This window comes from Pinus tabuliformis, chromosome X (assembly GCF_031772625.1).
Source record: "Pinus tabuliformis cultivar Carrire ecotype Pingquan chromosome X, CPIR1, whole genome shotgun sequence".
NCBI lineage: Eukaryota > Viridiplantae > Streptophyta > Pinopsida > Pinales > Pinaceae > Pinus > Pinus tabuliformis.
This window is the reverse complement of record NC_142308.1, coordinates 139,438,441-139,465,442: the sequence shown is the minus strand read 5'-3', so window position 1 is coordinate 139,465,442 and position 27,002 is coordinate 139,438,441. Positions and strand designations below refer to the sequence as shown.

The 27,002-nt window shown below is 40.9% G+C and overlaps 1 protein-coding gene across 2 annotated transcripts in view; it reads right to left on the bottom strand.

Moving 5' to 3' along the window:
- Positions 1-416: 416 nt before the first annotated feature.
- LOC149138849 (mechanosensitive ion channel protein 2, chloroplastic-like) overlaps positions 417-27,002 on the bottom strand; it is a 116,209-nt gene continuing 89,623 nt past the window's right edge. For both annotated transcript variants that reach the window (XM_089449164.1, XM_089449163.1), the window contains 3 exons: positions 2,407-2,520; positions 2,202-2,258; positions 417-1,877 (listed from right to left, as the gene is read on the bottom strand). In XM_089449164.1, the coding sequence (XP_089305290.1) occupies positions 813-1,877; positions 2,202-2,258; positions 2,407-2,520 (1,236 nt within the window). In that variant the 3' untranslated portion in view covers positions 417-812. The remainder of the gene's footprint in view (positions 1,878-2,201; positions 2,259-2,406; positions 2,521-27,002) is intronic.

The window sequence follows — 27,002 nt, the reverse complement described above, 5'->3', positions numbered from 1 at the left end:
TTATGATTATTGTGTTACATGTAATGATGTATGTTGTTGGTGCATTGTCATGTCTAATATTTCAATGATGTATGTTTCAGTTTTACTACATTTTAATTTTAATTTTTTAGTATTTCCGATGGGGGTTCCCTGTGACAAAAACCCCAATGTCCATTATGATGTTCCCTAGAACTTGGGGTGCTGCCTCAACACATCACCTAGATGTGTTTCCCCACTCTCAAGTCTCGGAAACATAGTGGAACATACAGGAAAAACAGCAGATAAGAAGAATATCAACAAATTATGATGAAAAAAGGATTATTTCCATGTGGCAATTAAAACGGAATCACAATTACAGGGTCAAAACCAGAAGCTCAAAAGTCATTTTTTCGTTACGCGATGTTGAGAAAAAGGCACTCACAATATGAGCCATGAAAAAAACTAGTAAATTTCTGTGATATATAACCATAATTTTTTTGAATAGAAAAACACTTGCATTACAAATCAGTACAATGCCCAGTTTCTGAACAGTTGGAACGGTCTGCTACCACTGCATACTTGCAGCAAGAAATTAATAGCAAAATATGCAGCAAAGGCTTGGGTAAGTTAATTCGTTGATTTTTGGACCCAAGTAATATCATTATACTTTATATTACAAATCTATATAATATATAAGAATACTATATAGTGATCAGATTCAAAAGACATTCAGAAAACTCTGATACTACCCTTTTATTCTGCCCATTCTATGGCATCCTAACAAGATGGATTAGTTAGTAAATTAACAAACATGCCAGGGTTCTATAAGTTACCAGATACTACTGTCATCACCTCTACTGATCTTTTTCATCAGAATGAACAGAGCTTGAGGATGGTGACTGAGGTTCCCTCCTATCCTTGACTCCAGAACTACTATTACCATTTCGCAATGGTGCAAGTTCTTTCTGCTCCACTTGTGAAGTAATTTCTCCCTCAATTGGAAGAGTTCTTTTTGGTCCGTCCAGAGCAACACCCAGAGGTAAATTTTGTTCCAGCAGAGGTCTTGAGATTGAGGCAGAATTAACAGATCGTTCTTTTTCATGCTTGGAAGATGGTACAGAGGAAGACCCCTGGCCTTTTTGTTTGTTTTTCTCAGGTCTTAGTTCGTTTTCCAATTCACCTACAGAGTTGGCCTTACCTTTATTTATTTCTATGGTTGAACTATCAACTTCAATAGATAGCTTGCTCCCATTCTTTTCACCTCCCTTACTATTTTGATATGATTGCTTTTCAAAAACTTGTGAGTTTGACTTCTCATTAGTTGTAGCATTCTTCTCACTCCTTGCATTGTTCTTCTCATTATTTCCATTCTCATTCTTTGGAATTACAGGATCCCTGGGTGCTTCAGGAATAATAACTGGAGGTTTCTCAAATGCTGCCCTAAGCAATGTGATGTCCTTGGAATTCAGTCCCATTGAATCTAAACCTTCAAGAGATGGCTTTGCATGCGATGTTTGAACTCCATCTAGCATCTTTGATTGCAAGTCTGAAGGAGCATGGTCCCTATCTTTCTCTTTCTCTTTCTGCTTGTGAATATTCTTTCCATCCAAGCTACTAGGTTTTGTATTCTCATTGGAAGAAACTCCGGGTTCAGTCCCTTTAGCCTCTACAGACACTGCCTTTGGATGAACAGTATTCAACTCTTCCTTGCTACGAAGAGAACGTTGTTTTACTTTATCCTCAACAGTTAATTTTGGACTTTCAATCATCTTAGGCACTCCTCTTCTGAGTATGGTTTCCTCAAATGGTATATTCTGTGTCTCGCTGTCACCATATACTTTCTGTACAGTACGGATTGGAGTAGCCAATCGGGCACGATGATGACTGATAACTCTTAGAAGGTCCAATAAAATGGCTTCCTGTTCCAAGCAACATATGAAAAAGGATTATGAAGGTAAATATGTAGCACATTTGGAATTAAATTCACTCTTCGTAAAAGCATTAAAGTATTTAACAAAAACATGTTATGAAGCAACCTTCTCATCAATACAAGATCAATTGTGATACGGGTATTGGCACTAATGAAATGAAATTTTATTACTGTCCATAAATGACAAATATAGGTGAAGGGGACTTGGAACAACAACTTTTGGCAACAGCAAAAAGGAGTCCCTCAAGCATCTTCTTCTTGACATTTCAGGTTTCACAACAAAATAGGTGATTCAGAAATTACGTAAGCATACCTTAACACAAAGATACTCTTCAAAGTGGGGGGTCTTTACAAAGCAAGAAACCAAAATCTGTAACAAGAACATGACAAAAGAAGTAATCACATTAGTTCTTCCATTGGTTCTCAACTTCTAGAAAATTTACCCCAGCAGCAAGAATTTACTTTGAAAATGATCTTCATTATAAAAAAAAAGAATACACAGGGAATCTGAAACTTACCAAAAGCGCCTGATTTTCTGGATCGATATTATCCAGAAATACTCTTCGATGCAACCGTTGTTGCTCCACTTGATGATTTTTTGCTAAGACTTTCCGCATATCAGCTACAATATTCTGAAATTTAAAATAGAAGCAAGAAATCAGGATATTATTGACATCAGAAACAATACTCATTTGTAGAATAAATTTGACCCACAAAAAGGACCAATACAGCTGACATTCTTAATCCTGTGGCTGTAAAGCAAGAGCACTTAGTTAAACAATTACCTGATCAATTTAAATTGTCATATTTACCACAAAGCAACAGTACCAATCCAATAGAATAATAGACCAGTGTTACCAGGCCCAGCTGGGGAGGATTCAAGATACATTTAGGGGAGATCAGATCCAGATCTGGAGATTTTGCTCAAAATCTATTTCTAGCTAGTTGGAAATGTTACCAATGTATATACAGGGGTAGCCATAGGAGAAAATTATTCTTCCATGATGCAGATATCCAGCCAGCAGCCTCATGTGCCCCTCATTTAGCAGCCTCTCAGATGCCTCTCTGTCTCATTATTGGTCAGCCCACTCACTTGATCAGGATCCTCACAGCAACCATGAGGTACATTAGCTATTATTTCATGCTAATTGCTAATATTTAATAATTTATGCATCTAAGTAAGGATCATGGGTTGAAGTCAGATAATGGATCATAATGTTTGGAAGTTACACTTGTTGCCTCATTTCATCTTGGTGGTCATCTTTTCATTCTAGTCAGTATAATCACTCTGGGGCTTTTCTTTCACTGTCCATGAGGGAGCCATGAATAGGAGGCCCAGACAGAGATAGTGTGTCCATATCCTTCTACACTCAACACCTGCCATCTACCCCTTTCTCCATTGTCCTATTCTTTGGGTTGGTTTGTAATGTCCCTAGGGAATTTTTTTCCCTTATGATTGACAACACATGACAAGATTTGATCCAAAAATTACAGTAACTTTCCAACAGTATGGCAGTGAAATGCAATGAAATAAGTAAACAATGTCCAGCAGTACAAATCAGATTTCAAGATCCATTCTACAGCTGCTGCAAGCAGTAGCACAGCCCTTAATAATTTAACAACAGAATTGTACCAAATGATCTAACAACGACTAGCTATAGTCATCCAATATTACCACTTCAGCAACTCACTATTTGTCTTACATGATCCTTGATGCTACTATGCTGCTTCCAAATTTCACTGTGCTGTCTAGGAGAGTTTGTGATAGACCCCTCCTTAACCAAATTATCCCTGCCGTGGAAGTAGTAACTCCAAGCTCGTGCTGTGCTGGCCATACTGCTGTAAAGAAGCTGCCTTGGAGAGCTGTTGAGATGTCCTGTTTGTCCAATCTGAGCCTGTACAGGTCACCAACTGATCTTCAAGTCTGCATGAACACAGAAGTAGGTATCCGCTACTTCAGAGATTAATTAATTGCTGCATTGCTGCCTAAACAGCCTCAGGATGGGATTAGGGGTGGTGCTACTGCCCTAAACAACCTCAGGAAAGAAAAACCAGCCTCAGACCGTGCTCTAGAGTGCCTTCACTATCACTAATATGAGTTGCTGTTCTTGATGTTAGCCTCAGGAAATTTGGGAGAGTTTTCACAGGGAGCTTATTTAATGATATGTCGAACAGAAAATTCTTCCTTGTGTTTGCCAGATAAATCAGAAGAAGAATTGCTTTAAGATGAATTATGCCAGACAAATGACAAGGAGAGAAGGCTGACTAGGGTGGAATCTTTCACCACTAAAATCAGTTAGAGAGAAAGGGGTATTAAAGCCCTCAGAGCCTCAGCTCACAAAACAGAAATATCCAATTCAACCTTGATGAGAAAATTATCTCTCCTCTCTTATTTATAGACTCCTTATGGGGTCTCTTCTTATTTTGATGTGAGAGTTTACGAGTTTTAGCCCCGATTCTGGCTTTTTGCCCCATCTACTCCAAACATTGCCCAATGTTGCCCAAAAACATTGGATGATGGGTTCCCCCTTTATTATTGACTATAGCTACGGGATTGGATAGGCTATTCCGTCCTTAGGCATTTAATTGGAAGACGAAATTACATGGTTGTTGTTGGTCACTTGTACTAGTACTAGCTGCCCAAAGGCTCTAGCCCCTCTTTGTGAAAATTCCTCAACCGGAATCCCTACTGCAGCAACTGATGATATTACTCTTATTTGTTAAATTCATTTAAACAAATTACTTGCAGTTTCCTACGGCAAATATCGCAATACATACACTGCAGCCTTCACTTAATTAAATATTATGTGGAAACAAGAGACTGAGCAAGAAAGAAAATACAACACAATAGACACCGTTATTTTTGGACAAAAGTCCATGGAAAACCCAATGTGGGAAAACCGTTGCAGCAAATCTGAGGATTTATTATTATTAAGCAATAGCAAATTCCGAATACATCTCTAAATACCTCTCAGGTTATTCAGTTATAGAGAGAAATACTAGCAGAAATATTTGTGAGATTACCTCACACAATCACTGAGAAAATCCCGGCTGATCCGGATACTGAATGAAGTGCCTCTGGTAGGCCCCACACTGCCTCTGCACAGTCCTCACACAGTCCCTACGTCAACCTCTCTAGGCATTGCACCCAATTTGTTGATCGATTTATTGCTCGGAGTCTCTACTCTCAGCCTCCCGGTCTCACACCCTGGCTCTCGACTTCTAAAACTGACTATGCCCAGCAAAATCTCAGACTCTCTCTCACCCTTTACGCTGCCTCTGTGTGGCCCTGCGTCAACCTCTGCATCTGGACTGTTGGATCACTCTCTACCTCTCTCTATTGATGATTCTCCGGCTGAGAAAATCTCTCTCTCTCTCTCTCTCTCAGATGTTATCCCTGCCCCTCAACTGCAAGAAATCTCCTCGATCAGAACTTCCTCCTGAGAACTTCTCACTTCAGAAATTTGATCTCTTGATCTCTTGGTGTGTTTTCCAAATGACCCTCAAGCTCCCTTAAATAATCTTCTCGTTGACATTCAACGGCCCAGATTAAAAGCTAATCAATGGCTAAGATCATTGTAGCTTGATCCGTGTCTTCTTCTAGAAGTTACACCCACAATTAGGTTAATACCCATTAATATTTTTTATTTCCTAAGTTTAGACTTAGGTCCCATTAAAAAATATTAATTATTTTAATAAAATCATTTATGGGTGGAATTTCCCAAAATGCTTTTTAGGTTCTTTGGAATACATGTGCCCAAGCCTCCCTACAAAATTTGAGGCCTAGAGCACATCTAATGCTACCCCAAATCAACACTCCCTCTTAGCGAGGAATGTGCTCTAGCAATATATGTTGTTGCATATTGCTCTGACTCTGAAGCATTCGTCCTTTGCGCTGCCAATGTCTGACATGTTGTCCATCAACAACTGCATTGTTGTTGCAATTGTACTATTGCTGACACTGCCACTCTCAACACTGCATCCGTAATACAGCTCCCTCTCAAGTGTTGCATCTGTGCTACTGCTAGCACTGCCATTACCAACTGCTACCGCATTGCAAACTATTGCTACTACTCTATCAGCAACAGAAAATCATCCAAAATTACTGAACTAACTGTGTTCAGTATGATACCACGTGAATGTTGAAGCATGATTGTTGTTAATCTCTGCACTGACCCTTTGAATATATTGTGTTGCTGCTGACCTCTGGCTCTGTGCCATCTGCACTGTTGTCAACTCTGCTCTGCGTTGTTCAGTCTCTAGCGCTCCTAGCCACTGCAATTGTCTCTCTGACACTCCTCGGCACCATCCGACACTAGTCCATCTTGATACTACTGATATGGGCTCCCGTAGCAAGGTATTGATCCAAGAGATGGACTCCTCAAGGATCCTTCCCATCTATAGCTCTTTCGAACTATAGCTCCAAATCAGCCCACCTCCCTCCTGGAGGTATCTTGGTTGTCATGGCGAACTCCTCCTCTTCGATCTTCGTGGGCGCAGCCTTTGAATCGTGTTTCTCATCTTTGTCCTTCTTCCTAAGAGGACACTGTGTAGCGTAGTGACCCATCTCACCACACCTAAAACACTTGATCTTCGAGATGTCCTTCTTACGTCTCCGCTGCTCCTCTATCCCTTCGATGCAAGGGTTGCATTATCATCTCCTCCTTGGGCTTCGACCCACTGCTGCTTCTTCTGTCAAGTAACCTTGACTAAGTCTCTCCTCAGCTCCTCTTGTTTTAGAGCTGCCCACATCTCATCCCAATTTGGCAAAGTTGCTCTGCACAGGATACTCTAGACAAAGACTTGCCACTCATCTGAGACAGAATTAAGGGCGAGTCTAACCAACTTTGAATCCTGAGGTGTATGCTCCGCAACAGACAACTCATCACGGGTTTCCTTCAGCTTTGTGAGGAATGAATCCACACACTCCCCCTTTTGCATCTGAGCAGATCTCAGTTTCTGCTCCAAGTACATCTTTCGTTGCTCAGAAGATCCATGATATAACATAGCCAAGGCATCCTACATCTCCTTAGCGGTCCCTCTACTAGCGATATGACACACCACATGATCCTTTACTCTTTACATGACAATGACTCTTTATACTTTTATCACTAAATGACAAAATTCCTAAGCACTCTCAATGGGAGCCTATACTAAAATAAAATCTCTTGCTCATGAAACCCATGATGCAAGCATTATAATAATTTTATTTTTCTTTACATCTCTTACATAAAATCATAATTACATGTCATTATGAAGACCGGACCTAGTTACACTTTACAACAGTTTTTCCACCCCTCTTGTGCACCTTTTGCTTCTACTTGCTTTTTCTTTGTATTACTATTCGTAGCTCAAAGGGTTAGAGTTTTCTTTGAATGGTGTATGGCAATTGTATTACCCCTTAAGGATGGGTCATTTCACTGCCAAGGGTTTCTTTATGATGTAAAGGAACAATATTTACTCAAGGATTGGGTGATGGCCATAACAAGTGAAGTAGAGATCATGCTAGGATTTTGCCCACTTGCTAATTTGGGTGGCCATAACGAGCGAAGTAGAACTCATGCTAGGCTTTTGCCCACTTGCTAATTTGTATGTCATGACCATCTTTTGCTTTTCGATATTCTTTCTTTTGATTTTGTTTTGTGGCCATTATATGCTCTTTCCTTTTCTTTTCAATGCATCAACCTCCTAGGGAAAGGTTTCGGGCCCTACCCAGGTATGTGGATGTATGGGTGTTAAATTCCAAAGAACCAATGGTCAATTGAACCCAAAGAATGCATGTGAGATAAGGGCCTGTAAGGTATGATGGAAAGTGGTAAGTATGACATGGGGATAGATGGAGCTACGATATCACAATCAGGGCTTCCCAATAAGTGCCCCTCCTATACCCTTTGGGCCATTAGGGGAGGTCCAAATAATAGAGGATCAAATATTGACTCCCCATTTGATGTGACCGAACAAGATCATGGTCAAAAACCCTCCTTCCAAGTCACCCCATAATCTATATCAAATTCCCAAACACAAACAAACATAAGCACCCAATTGCAAAATGACCAAAGTACCTTTTGAGTAGAAACCCACCTTTGTCCATGTGCTCTTGTCGAATGGGTGAGAAGCATATAACTGATGCAAGTGGTGGAGATGTATAATTGCACATCAGCTAGTGGCGGTTTTCAAGGGTTGTTGGCTGGTCAGTTGGGTTTGAAGAATAGGAGAAAAAAATTCTCCTACAGGGTTACCCATTTTGGTGGGTAACATGCCATAGAATGAGAAGACACTAGTCTATCTCATTTGTGGAATTATTTTAAAACACTAAATCATTTTTCCATTTCATTATAAATTAGGGTTAAATTGTAGCAAAACTTTGTGCTTTAAGCATTTAATGACTTGTGGATGTATGCCTTAAGAGTTAGGTCTTGTTTATAAGTGCATTAGAGAAGCTAATTTAAAAAATTTCATGCAATTTTCAATCATTTTTAAGACTAACATCAAACTTTATTTGTTGTTACATGAGTTATTAACTGTCAAAATTTGTTCTCATTTTCTCCTTAGTTTACTCTTAAATTTAGCAATCATCTCATATAAGTTTTCCACAATTTTAATGGCTAAATTTGTTGTCGTTATAAACTATTGTTGTGCTACAATTTGTTGGTCTAAAACCCTAGTTTAAAGCAACCTTGTGTTTTTCTTGATTTGGTGTGCTTGCATCACCTATTTGAGACTCCTTAGGTTAACCATGGCCTTTAGATGGGACCCATAGGTCCTCTAAACTCAAACCATGAACTTACTTGTTCATCCACTCCAAACCCTAGTTTGTCATATGCTTATCTAATGGATTTCTATTGTAGGATCCTTAGCAAGGTTTAGCCTAAGATCCTTAGGTTACTTGATTCTTAATCCCTACTAGGGAAGCCTCCATTGTGTTCGATTTTGTCCTTCACTAAAGAGAGGGGAGTGGTTGTTGAAGCGACAATGGTTATAGTCTTGTGTGTTGCACATTCTTTAAGTCACCTAGTGACGCTTAGCACTAGATGTCAAATTTGGTTGTAACAGTACTCATTCCCTATTATTCGTTTTTAAGTCAATACTTCTTGTGTTATTTTATTTATATAACACCAGCCCATCAATTAAAAAGCACTGCCTCTATAAAAGCAAAGGAAAGCACTTGCTTCCCCAACAATGGTTCCTCTCAACACTAGCCTTTTCTTCTACTTAGGAAAAGTATCAATAGGGACATCACGAGTGGGATGTTAATTCCAAAATAAAATTTGATTGGCACTTGGTAAGTACTAGCTTTACTTAGCCTTGATGGGTAGCCCAATTGGCTGAAGACTCCCTTGCCAAGTCATTGGCCCTCTGTCATGAGGCACATGTTCAATTCTCCTTGGGTCCATTAGGGATAGGCCCCAACAGTTGGATCGATTGCGCGTGATGCCCATTCAGGTGGGCCTGCCTAGCGGTGTTGTGAGGGAAAAAAAGTACCATCTTTACTCAAAACCTCAAATCATTCCATTGGAACCCATCACTATGTTATAAGTCCATTGGCAAGCAATCAACTATTTCATGATTACATTTACAAAACAAAGCTCAATCATTGCATTTCACAATTGTGTTGGTTGAATTCATGGCTTTAACTTGAAGGAACAATGCATACCCAACCAATGAAGTGGGAAGTTTATGTAGGGCAGGGGAGATGGAGCTAGACATTGATATGGGACAAATTGTGTAAGAGTTACCAGTGATATCTTTCCCCATCTTCCAACCAAGGTAATAATTTGACTTGCACTAATCAAATATTATTGAAACTAGGCACCTCATCTTTATGTTGAGGTCAACTAATACATTAAATCTACTACATTAAAATACTTTCATGAATGTTATTCCAATCTAAAATGTCCTATTGCATGCCCCATGTTGACAATACTAGGTACAAGCCAGTACTCTATGTACTCTTCTCTCACTTTCACAAACGATAAACACCATCTTTTAATCCGGTATGCTTATAGTAAATCGAAGGTAAGCGTATAAGTTTGTTTCTGTTAAGAGCACGACTTTTTTTTGCGTTAACTCAGAAGCAGCATTCAGGATTTCTTTTGAAAATTCATAGCCTAGCTCTTCGTGATTCTGATTTCGGTTCTAGGTTTTTTCGTTTTACTGCAATCGTTTTGCATTAAGTGTTTGTATCGAAAATGTAAGGCAAATAAAAAAAAAGGGGTAGCATTTAGTTCTTAATTGCAGTGCTTTTCGATTTATCCTAAGTTTTGTTTTCATAGGTTAGATAAATCTCGGATTTGGTTATAAGGTTATTCTCTTTAGGTTTAAGTTTTATTTTTATTTAGAATTTAATTTAGTTTTGATAATTTACTTTTAAAAATCATAAAAATTTCAAAAATTTTAAAATAAAATAATAAAAAAGATTTTAGATTTAGATTTTATTTAGTTTTAGCTTAAAATCTTTTTGCCGTATTTAAAAAGGTATAAAAAGTATTGTGGGAAATTTTGCCAGTTTCAGTTTTCCTCGGGAAATCGTCACGTCATATTTTTTCACGCTGAGATTTAAATTTATGTGGAATGAATGTTTATCATTTTAGACAAGTCTGCGCATGAATGATTATCTTAAAGATTAGCTGCATATGATATCTGGTTAATGTTTCATAATTGCGTGGTTGTTTAAAGCATTGATCTTTTAGAATTTTTTAATTGCTGGATATCGTTATTGAGATTTGGTCATTATAAGAACTTTGTGCTTTTAACAGATATCTTACGCCGTTCTAGTCGTTTGATGATAAATGATTGTTGTTCATGGTTTGTATTTCTATATCATCTAGCAAGTAATCGTATAAACATAAATCTTATAAGGCACTGGTCCTCTAAATTAATAAAATCATTTTAGTGCTTTGTGTCTCCCAAAACCAACTGATCAACAGTTGGTCTCCTTCACCTCATAGGGTCTACCCCCCTTAGCCGCGGGAGACAGGCTTAAACGGAGAGATCGGGGATCAGAGTGACAGCCCCCGGTCTGAGCGTTGTCGTGTCAATCTGTGCGACAACACAACCTAGAATTGTTGACCCTAGTTAGTTCCATTATAATTGAGAGTCAACCACCAACCCACACCATCAAGTTGGATGACCCAAACACAGAAAGCAGACCAATCGAGTTACCATAATAGTCCGTAGCAGACTAGTGCAGTGATTTTTTTTAGTACAAGACTTGAGACATGACACAGGAGATGTTTTAGGTTTGGAGGAGATCGAGTAAGAGCATGGCAGAGAAATTGATATGAGCATCTTCATCACTTCAAGATTCTAGTGATATACTCGCATGCGAATGCGAGCACTTTCAATTTGAGTTGAGTTTTCATGTATGCATTATGTTGCATGGCCATTATGTTGCATGGCGATTCTGACACCATATTCAGATTCCTCTCGAAATTGCAGATCCAATGATGTTCTTGCATGGAATTTTTATTTTTAGCAATTTCTGGTATGGCTCCATATGGCTCACCTGCAACATGCAACAAGTTCCCATAGTTTTGAGGCACATGCATGAGTCTAGGATAATGCATACAAATTCTGACAGCACCAGTGGACTCCCCATGAAATTTTGAGTCCCGAGTATAATATTATATACATGCATGACAGTTTGAGATTGCATGCATGAGTGACACATGGCACCATGCATGGTTGACATGTGGCCATCCACATGGTTGACACATGGCACGATGAAAGGCTTCCAAATGGCACCTCATGCAAGGGAAATGGATGCATAAAACAAATAAAATAAAATAAAAAGGAGGGTGCCCACTTTAACTCAATTAAACTCCCACATGCATGGCGCCCACTCCATCACACCACTCTACTCAACTCTCTCGTGCACTTCACTCGCCTCCTACATCCCTCTCCCTGACTCCTCGTCCTCAGTTCACTCCACTTTCAAAGAGGGTACACTTCACTTGCATTGCCACCTCCCTTCCTTAAGAGGTCACCTTGCCACCCCACTACTCTTATCCACTAGTTCACTGAACTCCCCCACACCCATCTCACCCACTCTATTCTCTATTCACTCCACTTAACTCAAAGATCATGAATGAAGAAGGGGGCACCCCCTTTAGCTCCAAAAAACTATAAATAAGAGCTTTCTCTTCCCCATTCATCAACAGAAATTCTTTGGCATTCTCCTGTCATTCTATACTCTTCTTATCTCTGCTATTGTACGAAAAGAAGATTCCCATTATCAATTTGTAATTGGCTATCATGGCTAACTCCGTCCTTTTGGAAAGTTATGACTAACAATGGGATTGCAAAAATCCTCTTCTTTCAACTTCATTGAAACACAAAACTATACTACCATCAAATTTAGCTCATCGAGAGATTCCCGGTGATATAAATTTAATCTCAAACTAACACATCAATTGAAATGTATTCCCTCGTGATGTTTGACCAATCAAATAAATCTACATCAGCATTGGGTTGCCACGTGGCATTTATGAAAGACAAATCTGTCTATTAACGATGCATGGAGTTTTTCGTCAGGAGAGGTCATCAAGTGAGAACAACCAAAGGTGGTTTCCGGGGGGTAAATACCTAATTTGTAGATTCGATGAGGGGTCCCTTCAATAGATCTTCCATCCACGTTGTTTCTTTAGTCTAATGAAGTCGATTGGAGTCAAACATGAAGGATTATAGAGCTATCTTGTGACTGGCCACAAGACTCTAGCATTTCCATCTAAGATTAACCACAATCATTAAGCATGGATTCAATAATTATAAACACCAAGAACCATAAAAACACATAACTGATGCACAAGGAGAAAACACTAGATCCAGAGTAGAAGAAAGACACGGCTCCACAGGCCAACTCCCCAATTTCAATACTGTCTAAAATGATGCATGCCCAATTATCTAAGTATGTTTCCTGTAGGGGTTAACTAAATTCTTTAATGAGATAGGATGCCTTCAATCATCCTCAAGGAAGCTTAACGGTGTGCATGATTACACAAGAGAGTTACAGGTGGTGTATTAAACATCAAACCTCAAGGTATTAAGCTAATTACAATTTTTTATCGCAGTAATAGCATAAGTGTGCACAATTCATAGATTGATCACTTCGTTCATGAATTTCATTCAAATCATAAAATATAATAATAGTTTGCAAATCTTGAGCTTGACAACAAAATCAACAATACAAAACATTCCATATAACCAAAGACATAATAGGTTGTTGTTAACCATCATCATATAGTCATTGCAAGTAATCCTTCACGAGGCATACAAAACTACACATCAGCCAATAACATAACAAATATTGTCATAACTCATAATCAAATGTGCTTAAACCATTATACTTATCTAAGTGAGTTTAGATTAGCTGACAACTGAAGGAGGGACTTCCACTCTCCACTAGTGATTGCAAGTAATCCTTCACGAGGCATACAAAACTACACATCAGCCAATAACACAACAAGCATTGTCATAACTCATAATCAAATGTGCTTAAACCATTATACTTATCTGAGTGAGTTTAGATTAGCTAACAACTGAAGGAGGGACTTCCACTCTCCACACAACCATAGGCCAGTTACACTGCAATCTTTCTTGCAGCTAACTACCCCCAAGCCAAATCCAAAGTCTGAGGGGATGCTTGTTCAAAGAATCACACCAAGGGTAGGGTCACACACTCAGGAGGTGGAGTCCATTGTCCACGTCACTTATCTAATGCCTCTGGCAATAAGCGCCACAACGACTCCCTCACTCCTCCGAGCTCATTCATAGGACTTGAACCTAATGTCCAGTCCAATTCAGTCTTTTCGTTTGGCTCCAGGCGCTCCTTGCTATTTCCCTACCTATGTTTTGGTTACCAGCTCACTCCTTTGCTCCTCAACGACCACTCTAAATCTTCATAGGCTACTTGCAAGAGTGTCTTTGTCCACTACTACAGCAAAAGTCCTTCTCCTCTCCCTAATGGCTCAATGGCCCTCTTCTTCTCTGCTCCTCCCTCTTCTTTTGTTCATGCTTTCTCCTTGTGTTCCCCAAAGATGCCATGCTTCCCTTTCATCATGTAGCAAAATCAAGAAAACATGGTCGTTTTACCTTGTCCATTCACATCTTTGCCATGTGTCAGGTGGTGGCTCAATCTATTATGCCACATGCATTATCTTTGAAGGTGAGGATGTCAAACTCACTTCTCCACTCTCCCTATTCGATGATTGTCAGTGTTGGTTGGTCACTAGTCAGGTAACCAACAAGAACACAATAGGAAACCCCCCTCAGAACATTGGATCAGTGTGTCCCTTCATTTAGGCCCCCCTTCATTTATTTTATTTTATGTTTATAACACAACGTCTGAACCCGCCTTGGCCTCTATGTTGGCGTTACACAATCACAACTTTAACAATGTAACAATAGGGGCAACAGGAAGGGTGTTACAAACCCCACCCCCTTCAAGGAACACCTTCCTCAGTGTTCCATAAACAAATAATAAAGACAAAATCTGAGCCTCTTAATTAAAACCCTTATATCAATGGCATCTTCCATGTCCTGAATTGTCACATCCAGCCTTGTCATTCATTATGCTCAAGGCTTCCTCAGAGAACAAATTTAGCTCATTGCTTCCTGGAACACAACCAATGCATTTATGATCCCAATGAGTATGCTCATGATTCTTTGAAAACCAATTCACTCAAGTTTCCTCTTCCTAGCATTCACACACCTTACAAGTTCAGGCATCCCCTTCTCTACCTTGCCATTCCCTCGGGCGATCCATTCCTTAGCAAGGCTTCCTCGCACAGGAAGGTTCTTCATGGAGTCTCATAGCGAAGGCATCCCTCTGGTTTTCTCTAACAACACAAAACATTTGCCACAACATAGTTCATGGCAATCATTGCATATCATTGGGTTCCAGTGTCACCACAATGGCCTACACCCTAAGGTCTTCAACTCCAATATGCTTCCGCTGCACCACACTAATATTACCACGCTAATACTGCTTTGATATTCCTTGTGATAAATATCATATGCCTGTGTTGGATAGTTCAACAACTCACCTATATCATAAGCATACGATTTTTATGAGTTTAATCATAAAAAAATTAAATCAAATTAAACCCTACTTTCAACAGCAAATTCTTTAAACTAATATATATCTTTATGGTTACCCTTTGCTTCCTTTGTCTACGTAGATAATGAGTCCAACTTTGTCCTTATCGAGCAAGCTTTGCCTTTACCGAACAAGTCGCCTCATGCTCACATCCCTGTGAGCATGTGTTATATTTCTTCTCCCATTAGCTATTCACTTTTGGGCCAAGGCAACCCCCATTCTGGGCAATCTACCTATCCAAAGGTTTTCCTACAACAACCCCCATCAGCTACTCACCCTTCTGGGCCCAAGCAAACTCTATTTTGGGCAGTCTACCTATCCAAGAGCTTTCCCGCATGGGCCCCCATCAGCTACTTACCCGTCTGAACCGAGAAAACAACCATTCTAGGCAATCCACCTGTTTTAGGGTTTTCCTGCATGGCATAATCATAAGAGTCTTACAACCAAGTGTCGGTCTAGCATGCTCTAATGTAATGTGCAAGACATCTTATGGGCAGTGGGTGATGGCAAGGTTCGACATCAAAACCACAACCGAACTAGCCTCTTCTTACCAACACAGTCATACTACACACCCGAACTTCCCAACAGCGAGCGGTGGGCAATGGTAAGGACATGTGGCCTCCACATCACCCTCATAAGTCATCATAAAGGGGTCCACCTCCACGTCCAAATCATGTTGCTCGGTGTTGTCATCAGGCACAGTGTTCAACAATGAACAAAGGCAAGGGGGAAGGAGCGGTGGGCAATTTCAAGGCTCCACGAGGCCCTGCCACGTCAACACAGGGCACAAGGCCCAACTGGCCCATCCCAATCATGTTTTGCGGCACTTTTACATTTGATATGATTCGTATCAAATACAATATGACAGCAAAATTCCAACTGTCGACACCCCCTAACCTCCACATGTGGCCCCTCTTGGCAGACTAAGGAAAATCCAACCTGGATGGGATTCGGCCTGCATACATAGATGATGGCTGACCAAGGGAAGAGCTATGGGAAGCTCTTCGTCAAGAAGAGATCAGACGGCTGGCCAAGGTGGAAAGTAGTGGCAAAGGAGCCCAGGTCAAGAAAGAGGAGGAGGAGGATGCAGCTCTGGCATCTGCGGGACAACAAGGGTGTTAATTTTAGGTATGTTCTATGCTTAGAGCAATTTATTTCAATTTTTACAGTTAGCTCAATATCTTTTCCAAATTAACAATCACATCAGCATTAAAGTAAATTGCAAATAGAACATAAACATAAATCACAAAAGACAAGCCAAGACAAGAGGACACAAGATGTGGCGCTAGCCAGGGACAAACCCCAACGTGGGGAAACCCTTGATCAATTCTCTTATATGTTCTTCAATAGTTCAGCAGAGAGAGAGATAGTACGTTTACAACAGAAGTCAACACTTTGACTTATCTAGATAAAAGCATAGATCATCTCTAAGAAGATGATACATGAGATCAGTTGAAGACATGTTGCTTCAACTGATTCTCCAAGGTGACTCCTTCACCTATTGTTGTGCTGCCTTTCTTCATCATGTTGCACCTCACCGTGCTACACCATGTTGCACCCATCATCACTATGTTGCATCTCATCATGCTTCATTAATCATGACGCACCCATCACTATACTGCATTATGTGCCATTGTTGCACCATGTTGCCATACTGACCTATGTGATGGCTGGATCTTGCTTGCTTGTTGTCCCTAGCATGTTTGTTTTCCTTTGCATGCTCGCTGTTGCATGCTAGTTGTCCCTTGCATGCTAGCTGTAACATTGCATGCTTGGTGTATTTGTTGTTATGTACCATACAATTGTCCCAATGTTAGTTAGTTGTTTGTTGCATGCTGCTATCCTTCAGAGACAGATGCTCTGGTTGTTCCAGCAGTTTCGGCAATTTCGGCTGTTCCCGGCAGTTCCGGCAATTCCGGCTATTCCCGGCAATTTCAGCTTTTCCCAGCAATTCCAGCAGTTCTCAGCAATTCCGACTTCTGCCCTCTACGTCATCTTTCCCGGCTGTTCCAACTATTCCCGGCAGTTCCAGCTATTCCAGGCAGTTTGGGCTTTTCCCTGCAGTTCCAGCAGTTCCCAGTAGTTCCAACAGTTCCGGCAGTTCCGGTAATTTCGGCTTTTCCCGACAATTCTCGGCAGTTTCGATAGTTCCGACTATTCCCGCAGTTCCAACAATTCTCGCTATTCCCGCAGTTCCAACAATTCTCGCTATTCCCAGCAGTTTCGGCAGTTCCGACTATTCCTGGCAGTTTCGGCTTCTACCCTCTGGATTAGGGCAGCGTTATCCCTTAGGATCTCTCCTCCTACTAAAACCCAAAGACAAGTAGAGAAAGAAGAAAGAAAGAAATTATTTTAACGTCCACGAGGCTAAAGATAGCCTATGGGACAAATTGCTTCTTCATCTGCTTGATGAATTCGACCCTTTTTTTGTGACACTTCAAAATAAATGCTCCCAGCTTCTCGACAAATAGATTATCCCAAGAGCTAGCTACCAACATATCTGCATAACTTTCCTCCTTGTCTTTGAAGGCCTTGCATTCTAAAATGAAATTTTTTTCTGTTTCCACTTTTTTGGAAGAACAAAAATTGCATACCCTTTCCTCCCACACTTCCTTTGGCCTTTTCTGGCACCCTGTTAAACAACGGAGTTGATGAGAATTAGTCCTTAACTGAGCAATAAGAATTTTGGCTCTCCAAGAGATATTGGCCTCTATGTATGCTTTTGGTTGATGATTATGAGTGGGATTAAACACTTCAATATAGTAATTTTTCTTTCTTCCTAGCTCCTTATCCCAAGTACGTTTGTGGAACTTTTCCATAATAAAAGCTTTTATCTCTTTGTTGTTTATGGGATACGCATTCAAGCAAATACCCCATTTACTAAACCATTTGTTATTTTGCCGCATCCAAGTTTTTTCGCTTTTGCACAATCTATCATTAAAGACAACCTTAGGCCATCTACCCTCTTCCATTTGCTTAATTTTTTTTAAATACCTTATGACTCGCACCATAGAAATTGCTTCAATAGGAGCAGTCCCTATTTCACTTAACAAGATATCATAAGGAACTACATTTTTAATCTTAAATTTGTTTGTAATCAAACGTTTCTAAATTTTCTCAATTTGTCTCCACTGCATGTCAGAGGTACTGCTAGCCCACAGTTCACAACCATAGAGAATCACCGGAATCACTAGAAGCCCAAAAAGAGTTTGAGTGGTTTTCCGATCCCATAACTCTGCCTCTCTACACCTGTTTTGAAAAGCATAAAATGCTTTCCAACCCCCCAAAGTTCTTTTCTTTCTACAATCATTCTAGCATAGATTTTTGTTGAAGTCAATTCCGAGGTATTTGTAATCCGCAACTTCTTCCAGAATGTTGCCTTCAAAGTAGAACTTATGCTGGTTATGTTTTCTTTTCTTAGAGAAGACCACTACTTTCATTTTGCTGATATTGACTTGCATCCCCACACTTCTACAAAAATGCTCAAGGGATAGTAAGTGCTCTTGCAAACCAAGAGCTGATTTAGCAATCAGAATAAGGTCATCTGCATACAAAAGAAGCCTTATAACAAACTTGCACAAATAGATACCATCACCCCCTTGCGAATTTAACCACTCCTCAAGCTTGTCAATAGATAAACCAAAATGGGTAGGAAACAGTGGGCAACCTTGCTTGACCCCGATATCGCTTCTAAAACTTTCAGAAATGTTTGCTGAAGTTCAAATTTTGACTTTTACCTCTTCATACAACCTATGCACAGCTGCTCTCAAATGTTTAGGAACCCCAAGTTCCTCCATTCTGTGCCAAAGTTTATCCCTAGGAACCAAGTCAAACGCTTTTCTGAAATCAACAAAGCAACAAAAGACTTCTTCCTTTTTCTCCCAAACTTTTTCAATGATGTGCCTTAAAGTTATGCAATGATCAACTGTGGAATGTTTGGGTCCAAAACCTGCTTGCGCTTTAGCAAGCTTATCTCTTTCTTCTGCCCACTTGCTAATTTTGTTTTCTAGCATGCTTCCAAATAGCTTTGCAAAAAAAGGGTTTATCATGATGGTCCTATAATTGGAGGGATTATTGACATCACCGCTCTTGAAAAGAGGTATTGCTAAACTAGTTGTCCAATCTATGGGGAGCCCTTGTTGTATGATGTTGTTGAAGATTTTTGTAATGTGATGTGCAAGAATCTTTGAGCCCCACTTTAGGTATTCTGCTTGGAAGAGATCCCAAGTGTGTTTTGAAATGACTTGAAGTCCACCTCTATTTATACTAAAACGTTGAGCACAAATGGGGTTTATTTGGTTGCTAGCCGACCTTGATGAATTGTCCCATAACACAAATAAATTCATATCTCCATGAATACTTATCGGAATCGGATGATCTTTAGATCAATCCTACACCTCTCAATGAGAGGGATCCAAGAAAAATATCAGCTTCCATTAATAAGATGACCCACATGGAGTTTGGCCCTAGTTGCCAATTTTAACACTCCCTCTCAACTAGGGAGAACTCCATCCGCTGATCCATATGTCTGACTGTAATATCTCTGCCATCAATGCCCTTCACTGCTCTGCTCTGCTGAGCTTTGCTTTGCTCTGCCCTATTGTGGTCTGCTCTGCTAAACCATGAAGAAAAAGAATTGATTGAAAATGTCTCATACCATTCTCTACTAACCCGAAGTCAGTTTAATCTAAAGAGAGTGTGTCACATCACTCTTACTAGCCCGAAGTTAATTTTATTGATCCAAGATCAATATCACAAGAGAGTGTCTCAAACCACTCAGACTGATCCCAGATCAATGGAGGTTCCTAGCATAGGGAGTACGGTAGATACATCAATGCGTCCATCGATAGTACTACTATGGTCCCTAAACCCATTTCCCTGCTCATTGATCAGATGAGAGGTACTTCCCATGAGTCCCAGATTGCATGGGTAGGATGCCTCGGCAGGAGAACTAATCATCCTGTCCACAGGAGAACTAATCATCCTGGCCCACAAGAGAACTAATCATCCTGTTTCACAGTTGCCACGGTAGAATTAATCATCTCGGCCCACAGGAGAACTAATCATCTTGTTCCACAGTTGCCACGGGAGAACTAATCATCCTGGCCCACAGGAGAACTAATCATCATGTTCCACAGTTGCCACGGGAGAAATAATCATCCCGGCTCATAGGAGAACTAATCATCCTGTTCCATAGTTGCCACGGGAGAACTAATCATCCCGGCCCACAAGAGAACTACTCATCCTGTTCCATAGTTTCCACGGGAGAACTAATCATCCCGACCCACAGGAGAACTAATCATCTTGTTCCACAGTTGCCACGGGAGAACTAATCATCCTGGCCCACAGGAGAACTAATCATCCTGTTCCACAATCGCCACGAGGTATCACAAGGAAAGGTTGAACCTGTCATCTTGTACATAGTGCACCACCAGGGGAGGGTGAGTCACCCTGTGTTTTTATGTTGCTCTAGTAAGTACCCCAAGCCCCCCAGAGTTCCAGAGCTCAATGCATGCAACATGCAGGACCCTTATAAGAAGGTCTCTCAACAACTCCAAGTCGTTCAGGAAAGTCACAGATTTGACCTTTCCCCGGGGCTTTGACAAAATGTCTGCAACCTGTACATCAATCTCAATGCGATGGAGCCTCCTCGCTCATCGACTTACCATATCCCAGATAAGGCAGTATCTGATGTCTATCTGTTGGAGCAATCATCGAATAAGGGATTCCTTAATAATCGAATCCCCCTCTCGTTGTCACAGAGAATCACAGTGGTATTCGTCATGTGTACAAACAGCTCACTTAAGAGCTTCTGCAACCATGCAGCTTCACACGAGATCATACTCGTAGCTATGTATTCGGTCTCGGTGGTGCTTATAGCAACCAACTTTTGCTTCCTGCTCATCCACGATATCGAAGCAAAATCCAAAGAAAACCAGCACTGAGAAGTGCTCTAGTGATCCTCCACACTGCCTGCCCAGTCAGCATTCGAATAATCATGCAATTTCATATTTCCAACAGTGTATCTCAATCCATGAGAGATTGTGCCCCGAAGATATCTCAGAAGATTCTTGGCACCAATCCAGTGAGGCTCAACCAAATATGAGCTCACCATGCTAACTGCAAAACATATGTCCGGACAGAAGTTCACCAAGAACATCAATGCCAATGAGTTTATGAAACTCAGAGGCATTTCCCAAATCTGGTCCGACATCACTACCATATAACTTCTTAAAGTTTAGATCCTCGAGGTAGTCACAAGCTTATCTGGAATCCAACTCCCTTTTACTTCTGCAAATGAGAGGGTCTGCACCTGTCAGAAATAGGTCGTCCTCGTAAGGTGCTGGTATGAGAGGTCTATCATCCATAACCTTCAAACAATGGTTTGGATCGGCTTCACTCTTAGTGAATCACAGCTTCATTTGACAGCTATCAATCCTCTCATACTACGCCCGAGGAGTTTTGCTTCAAGCCATAGAGGGCTTTCTTCCACCTGCATACGTGAGATTCCTGATCATCAATCTCAAACCCCTCGGCTTGTTCCAAACCTGTGGACCTGCTACATGAAGGGAATGGTCCCCTTGTAAGATTTTCCTTCGGTACATCTCAGACATGTACTTTCATGCTCTTTTTGCATTCAGGCATCCCTATCACCATCTGACTCACAGACCTCCGGTGCTATGTGTCAATGGACATAGTCCCCAGTGGACTTTTTGCAACTTGATACAACCCTGAACTCAAAAACATCTTTGAAAATTCTATTTTCAAACACGTACCTTTCCATCGATGAGTGCCACCTCGTAACCTTTGACTTCCATTACTGAAATGGACACCAGGATCTTCTTGCGATCAGGTACATAAAAGAGATTTTGTAAATGAATCGAGTTACCCTCATTCAATTGAGGGGTAACATTCCCTACACCCTTTCCGGGATAGGTGGCATCCGCTGCAAGTATAATCTCACGATTGTTTCCATCTCTACCAAATTAGAGAGTGCACCCTTCAATCCGATGAAGTGTCTTGAAGCACTGGGGTTCCTTGCTTTCTTTGAAGAGTCAGCGATTTCCTTGATGACCTGCATTACCTATCATTCCTTTGATCATTGAAGATGTCCCTGGAATGATTGTTATCTTCATCAAGAGATGTGTCTATGCCATTCAGACACTCCTTCGCATAATGGCCGAACTTATTACAACCAAGGCATCTGCCTTTCCTTCCACCCTTAGATCCGGACTTCCAATTGAAGTGATCTTTAGGTAGGCTATCAGAAACTTCTGCTGCGCCATTCTGATAATATTCTCTGCTTCGACTTCACCCTTGGTGAATTTGAAGAGGGATGAGGAATCCACTGATCCTTTTGTCCATTCCCAGCTGTCTTTGGTGACTGCTCTTTCACTCTTGCTTGGGCATTGTCTTCACCTCAGCTCCGATACCATGTTAATTTTAGGTATGTTTTATGCTTAGAGCAATTTATTTCAATTTTCACAGTTAGCTCAATATCTTTTCCAGATTAGCAATCACATCAGCATTTAAAGTAAATTGTAGATAGAACATAAACATAAATCGCAGAAGACAAGCCAAGACAAGAGGACACAAGATGTGGTGCTAGCCAGGGACAAACCCCAATGTAGGGAAACCCTTGATCAATTCTTCTTATATGTTCTTCAATAGTTCAGCAGAGAGAGAGATAGTACGTTTACAACAGAAGTCAACACTTTAACTTATCTAGATAAGAGCATAGATCATCTCTAAGAAGATGATACATGAGATCAGTTGAAGACATGTTGCTTCAATTGATTCTCCAAGGTGACTCCTTCACCTATCGTTGCACTGCATTTCGTCATCATGCTGCACCTCACCGTGCTGCACCATGCTACACCCATCATCACTATGCTGCATCTCATCATGCTTCATTAATCATGACTGTACCCATCACTGTACTACATTATCTACCATTGAACCATGTTGCCATACTGACCTATGTGCTGGCTGCATCTTGCTTGCTTGTTGTCCCTAGCTTGCCTGTTGTCCCTAGCATGGTTGTTGTCCTTTGCATGCTTGTTGTTGCTTGCTAGCTGTCCCTTGCATGCTAGCTGTAACATTGCATGCTTGGTGTATTTGCTATTAAGTACCATGCAACTGTCCCAATGTTAGTTAGTTGTCCCTTGCATGTTGCTCTCCTTCGGAGACAGATGCTTTGGCTATTCCTGCAGTTTCGGCAATTTCGATTGTTCCCGGCAATTCCGGCAATTCCGGCTATTCCCGGCAGTTCCGGCTTTTCCTAGTAGTTCAGGCTTCTACCCTCTGCATCGGCTGTTCCCGGCAGTTTCGACAATTCTGGCTTTTCCCGGCAGTTCTCAGCGGTTTCAGCTATTCCTGGCAGTTCCTGCAATTCCGGCTATTCCCAGTAGTTCCGGTTTCTGCCCTCTGGATTAGGACAGTGTTATCCCTTAGGAACTCTCCTCTTACTAAAACCCAAAGACAAGTAGAGAGGAAGAGATCCCAAGTGTGTTTTGAAATGACTTGAAGGCCACCTATATTTATACTAAAATTTGAGCACAAGTGGGGTTTATTTGCTTGCTGGCCAACCTTGACAAATTGTCCCATAACACAAATAAATTCATATCTCCATGAATACTTATCGGAATTGAATGATCTTTAGCTCAATCCTACACACTTCTCGATGAGAGGGATCCAAGAAAAATATCAGCTTCCATTAATAAGATGACCCACCTTGAGTTTGGCCCTAGTTGCCAATTTTAACAAGGGGAAGAGGAAGAAAAAGGGCCTCTCCAAGATAAAGTGCTTCAACTGTGGGGCGCTGGGCCATTGTGCAAACCAGTGTCTGAGGAAGAAGAATAAGGGAGAGGAGTATGACTCCAAGGCAGCGCCAGCGAAGGCGAAAAAGGAGGTAGAGGATGATGACGATTGTGCCATGAGTGCTCATGTACCTCTAGAGAAGAGGTGGGGAGACATCGAGCTGTAGTCAGGAGGACTACAGGAGATGTGGGGCAAGATCCTTGAGGTACCCAAACTCTTGGATCATATCCGGCTACAGGAGCCCCGAAGTGACAGTAGCAGGATGGCAGATGTCGGTAGAAGCGAATGCGGATGGAGCGGCAGAGAGTGCTAGAGTGTAGTAGTCTCTGCCAGCACAAAGAGGGTTGCAGCAATACGAGAGGCACAGAGGAGGTTGCAGCAGTGCAGGAAGGCACAGAGATGTTTGCAGCAGTGCAAGAGGCACAGAGGTGTTGCAGCAGCGCAGAGGCAGCAGAGGGAGCACAGGATAGCGACAGAGAGAGCTTCAGCATCGGGAGGGTTTCTAGCCTGACAAGGATGTCAGTAGTTGGGTAGATCAGTTACTTACTTCTCAGTAACTGAGTTGCAGTGTAGCAGTAGCAATGGTAGTGCTATGGGTAGCATGATGAGAGAGAACTACAGTGCAGATGCAAGGTTGGGAGGAAGGACCAGCAGCAACACGGATGCAAAGGGAGCTGCAGTACAGATGTAGCAGTGGCAATGGTAGGGCCATGGGCAGCAGTACAGGATGCAACAGTGCAAAGGATGTTAGGTAGGGAGGCCTAGCATCAGCACAGATACGAGTGTCGTATAATCAAGGTGATGCTCAGTGGTGGAGTATTACTAGAGCACATTCCTCGCTAAGAGGGTGTGTTGATTTGGGGTAGCATCGGATGTGCTCTAGCCATGAAAATTGGTGGAGAGGCTAAAGCACATGAAATCTTGACGACCCAGAAATGGTTTGCGGAAATTCTGCCTGGTGAGGGAGATATTAAAATAATTAATATTTTTAATGGGTTCCTAAGTCTAAACTTAGGAAAATAAAAATATTAATGGGTATTAATATAAAACTGGGTTAGAAGGTTCTAAATGACATGGATCAAGCCAAATCTAATCTTAGCTGTTGATTAGAGATGTAATCTCGGTCGTTGAAGACTCAACAGAAAAAGTATAAGAGGAGGCTTGAGGGTCAGTTGGAGATACACCAGAGTGATCAATCAATTCGATTTTCTAGAGCAGGGTTTGCTAAGAGAAATCGAACCAGTGATCAAAGTTGCAGCGAGGGGCAGTGAGTGCAAGGCAGAGAGGCAGAGATAGTGCTGGAAGACCAACGCAGAGGCAGAGAGGCAGACGCAAAGCCAGAGGGAGCCACGCAGAGGCCAACAGTGACTGCGCAGAGGCCAGAAGGGCCTGCATGACTTACGCAGAGGCTGCAGAAGTGATGCAGAGGACCAGAGAGGCTGCGCAGAGCCTTAGAGGGCTAACGCAGAAGCCAGGAGGGTTGACTCAGTGTTTCAAAGTGGGTTGGAGAGGGTTTCATGGAGCAAACTTTTAGAATATCTGCTTCCAAAGAGAGGTATTACTGCCAGATTATTTATCTCGGTCGGGTGAGCCAGTTTGGAACCCAGTGTACTCAAGAAAAGTTGCTTAATAATAAAACCCTCAGAACTGATGCACCGATTTTCCCAAGTTGAATTTTTTTGGGGACAATTGTCCAAAAATAACGGTGTCCCTTATGTGTTTGTCTATTTCTTTCAGTTGTTGATTTGTAGATGGTTGAGACTGTATTGTATTTATTTCAGTGTTTATATAGTTAAATAACTTGCTATTAATTAAACAAGTAGGCGAAATAAACCAGAGAATACAGATAAAATTTCTAATGGGTAATACTCAAAAATTTCAACATTAATCTGATATGGTCCATAAAACTTTGGTGCCAATTTGTTTTTTCCTTTTTGCTTTAGGGATAATTGCTTGTAAGGTTGAAGTTTAACAAATACCCATTCTCCAACTTCAAATTCTCTCTCTGTTCTGTGTCGGTCGGCCTGCTGCTTCATGCAATTTCTTGCAATACTTAGATTTTCTTTTAATGTTTGAAAGACTTTTTGGGTTTCTTCTAACTGCTCCTTAATTGTTGGAACTTTTGTCTCAGAAATGGCCAAGTCCTTCCATTTAGGAGGTTCATATCTGTACACAGCTTGAAATGGGGTCATCTTTGCAAAAGTGTGATAAGTTGAATTGTACCACCATTCAACGAGATGTAACCACTGAGCCCACTTATTTTGTTTGTCTGTTGCATAACAACGAAGGTAAGCTTCTAAGCACTTATTGACAGTTTATGTTTGACCGTCTATTTGAGGATGATATGCAGAACTCATGTTGAGGTATGTTCCAATATGTTTGAAAAGCTCCTTCCAAAAATTCCCTTTAAACTTGGGATCTCTATCACTAACAATGACTTTAGGAAATCCATGTAATTTGTAGACATTCTTGCAAAATATCTCGGCAATCTCCTTTGCTGAATCTAATTTCTTCATTGCTATGAAGTGTGCATACTTTGTGAGTTTGCCTACTACTACCAGGATTTATCTTTCCCGTATGACTTGGGTAATCCTCCAATAAAATCCATTGATATTTCTTCCCATTTTTGGTTTGGGATATTTAAGGGGTGGAGCAGACCTGGGGTCATAATGTTCTCACTTTTATTTCACTAACATTGATCACATTTTGCTACATATTTTTGAATATCATTATTCATACCCTTCCAAAAAAATGATTGACGTGCATTATAGTAGGTTTTAAAGAAACCTACATGTTCAGCTGATAGTGAATCATGGGACTCTTTGAGAACCTTGACTTTAAATTTGGAGTTTGGACTTAGGTAAATCCTTCCCTTGTACCACAAAATATCGTTTTTCCATTCAAATTTTGAATTCTGATGGGGGTTATTGATTATAGCACTTGTTTCTGGATCTTTTGCATATTCACTTCGAATCTCATTAAGCCATTCGAGAACAACAACTGAAATTGCAAGTAATAGTAGTTCTTCGTCCTTCCTAGATAGAGCATCAGTTACTACGTTATCTTTCCCTTCTTATGTAATATATCCATGTCGAAGGCGGCAATTTGTTCAATCCATTTTGTTGTTCGGTAGATACGTTTCTTACTGGAGGAGATGCTGAAGACTATTATGATCTGTTCGTATTAAGAACTTACTTC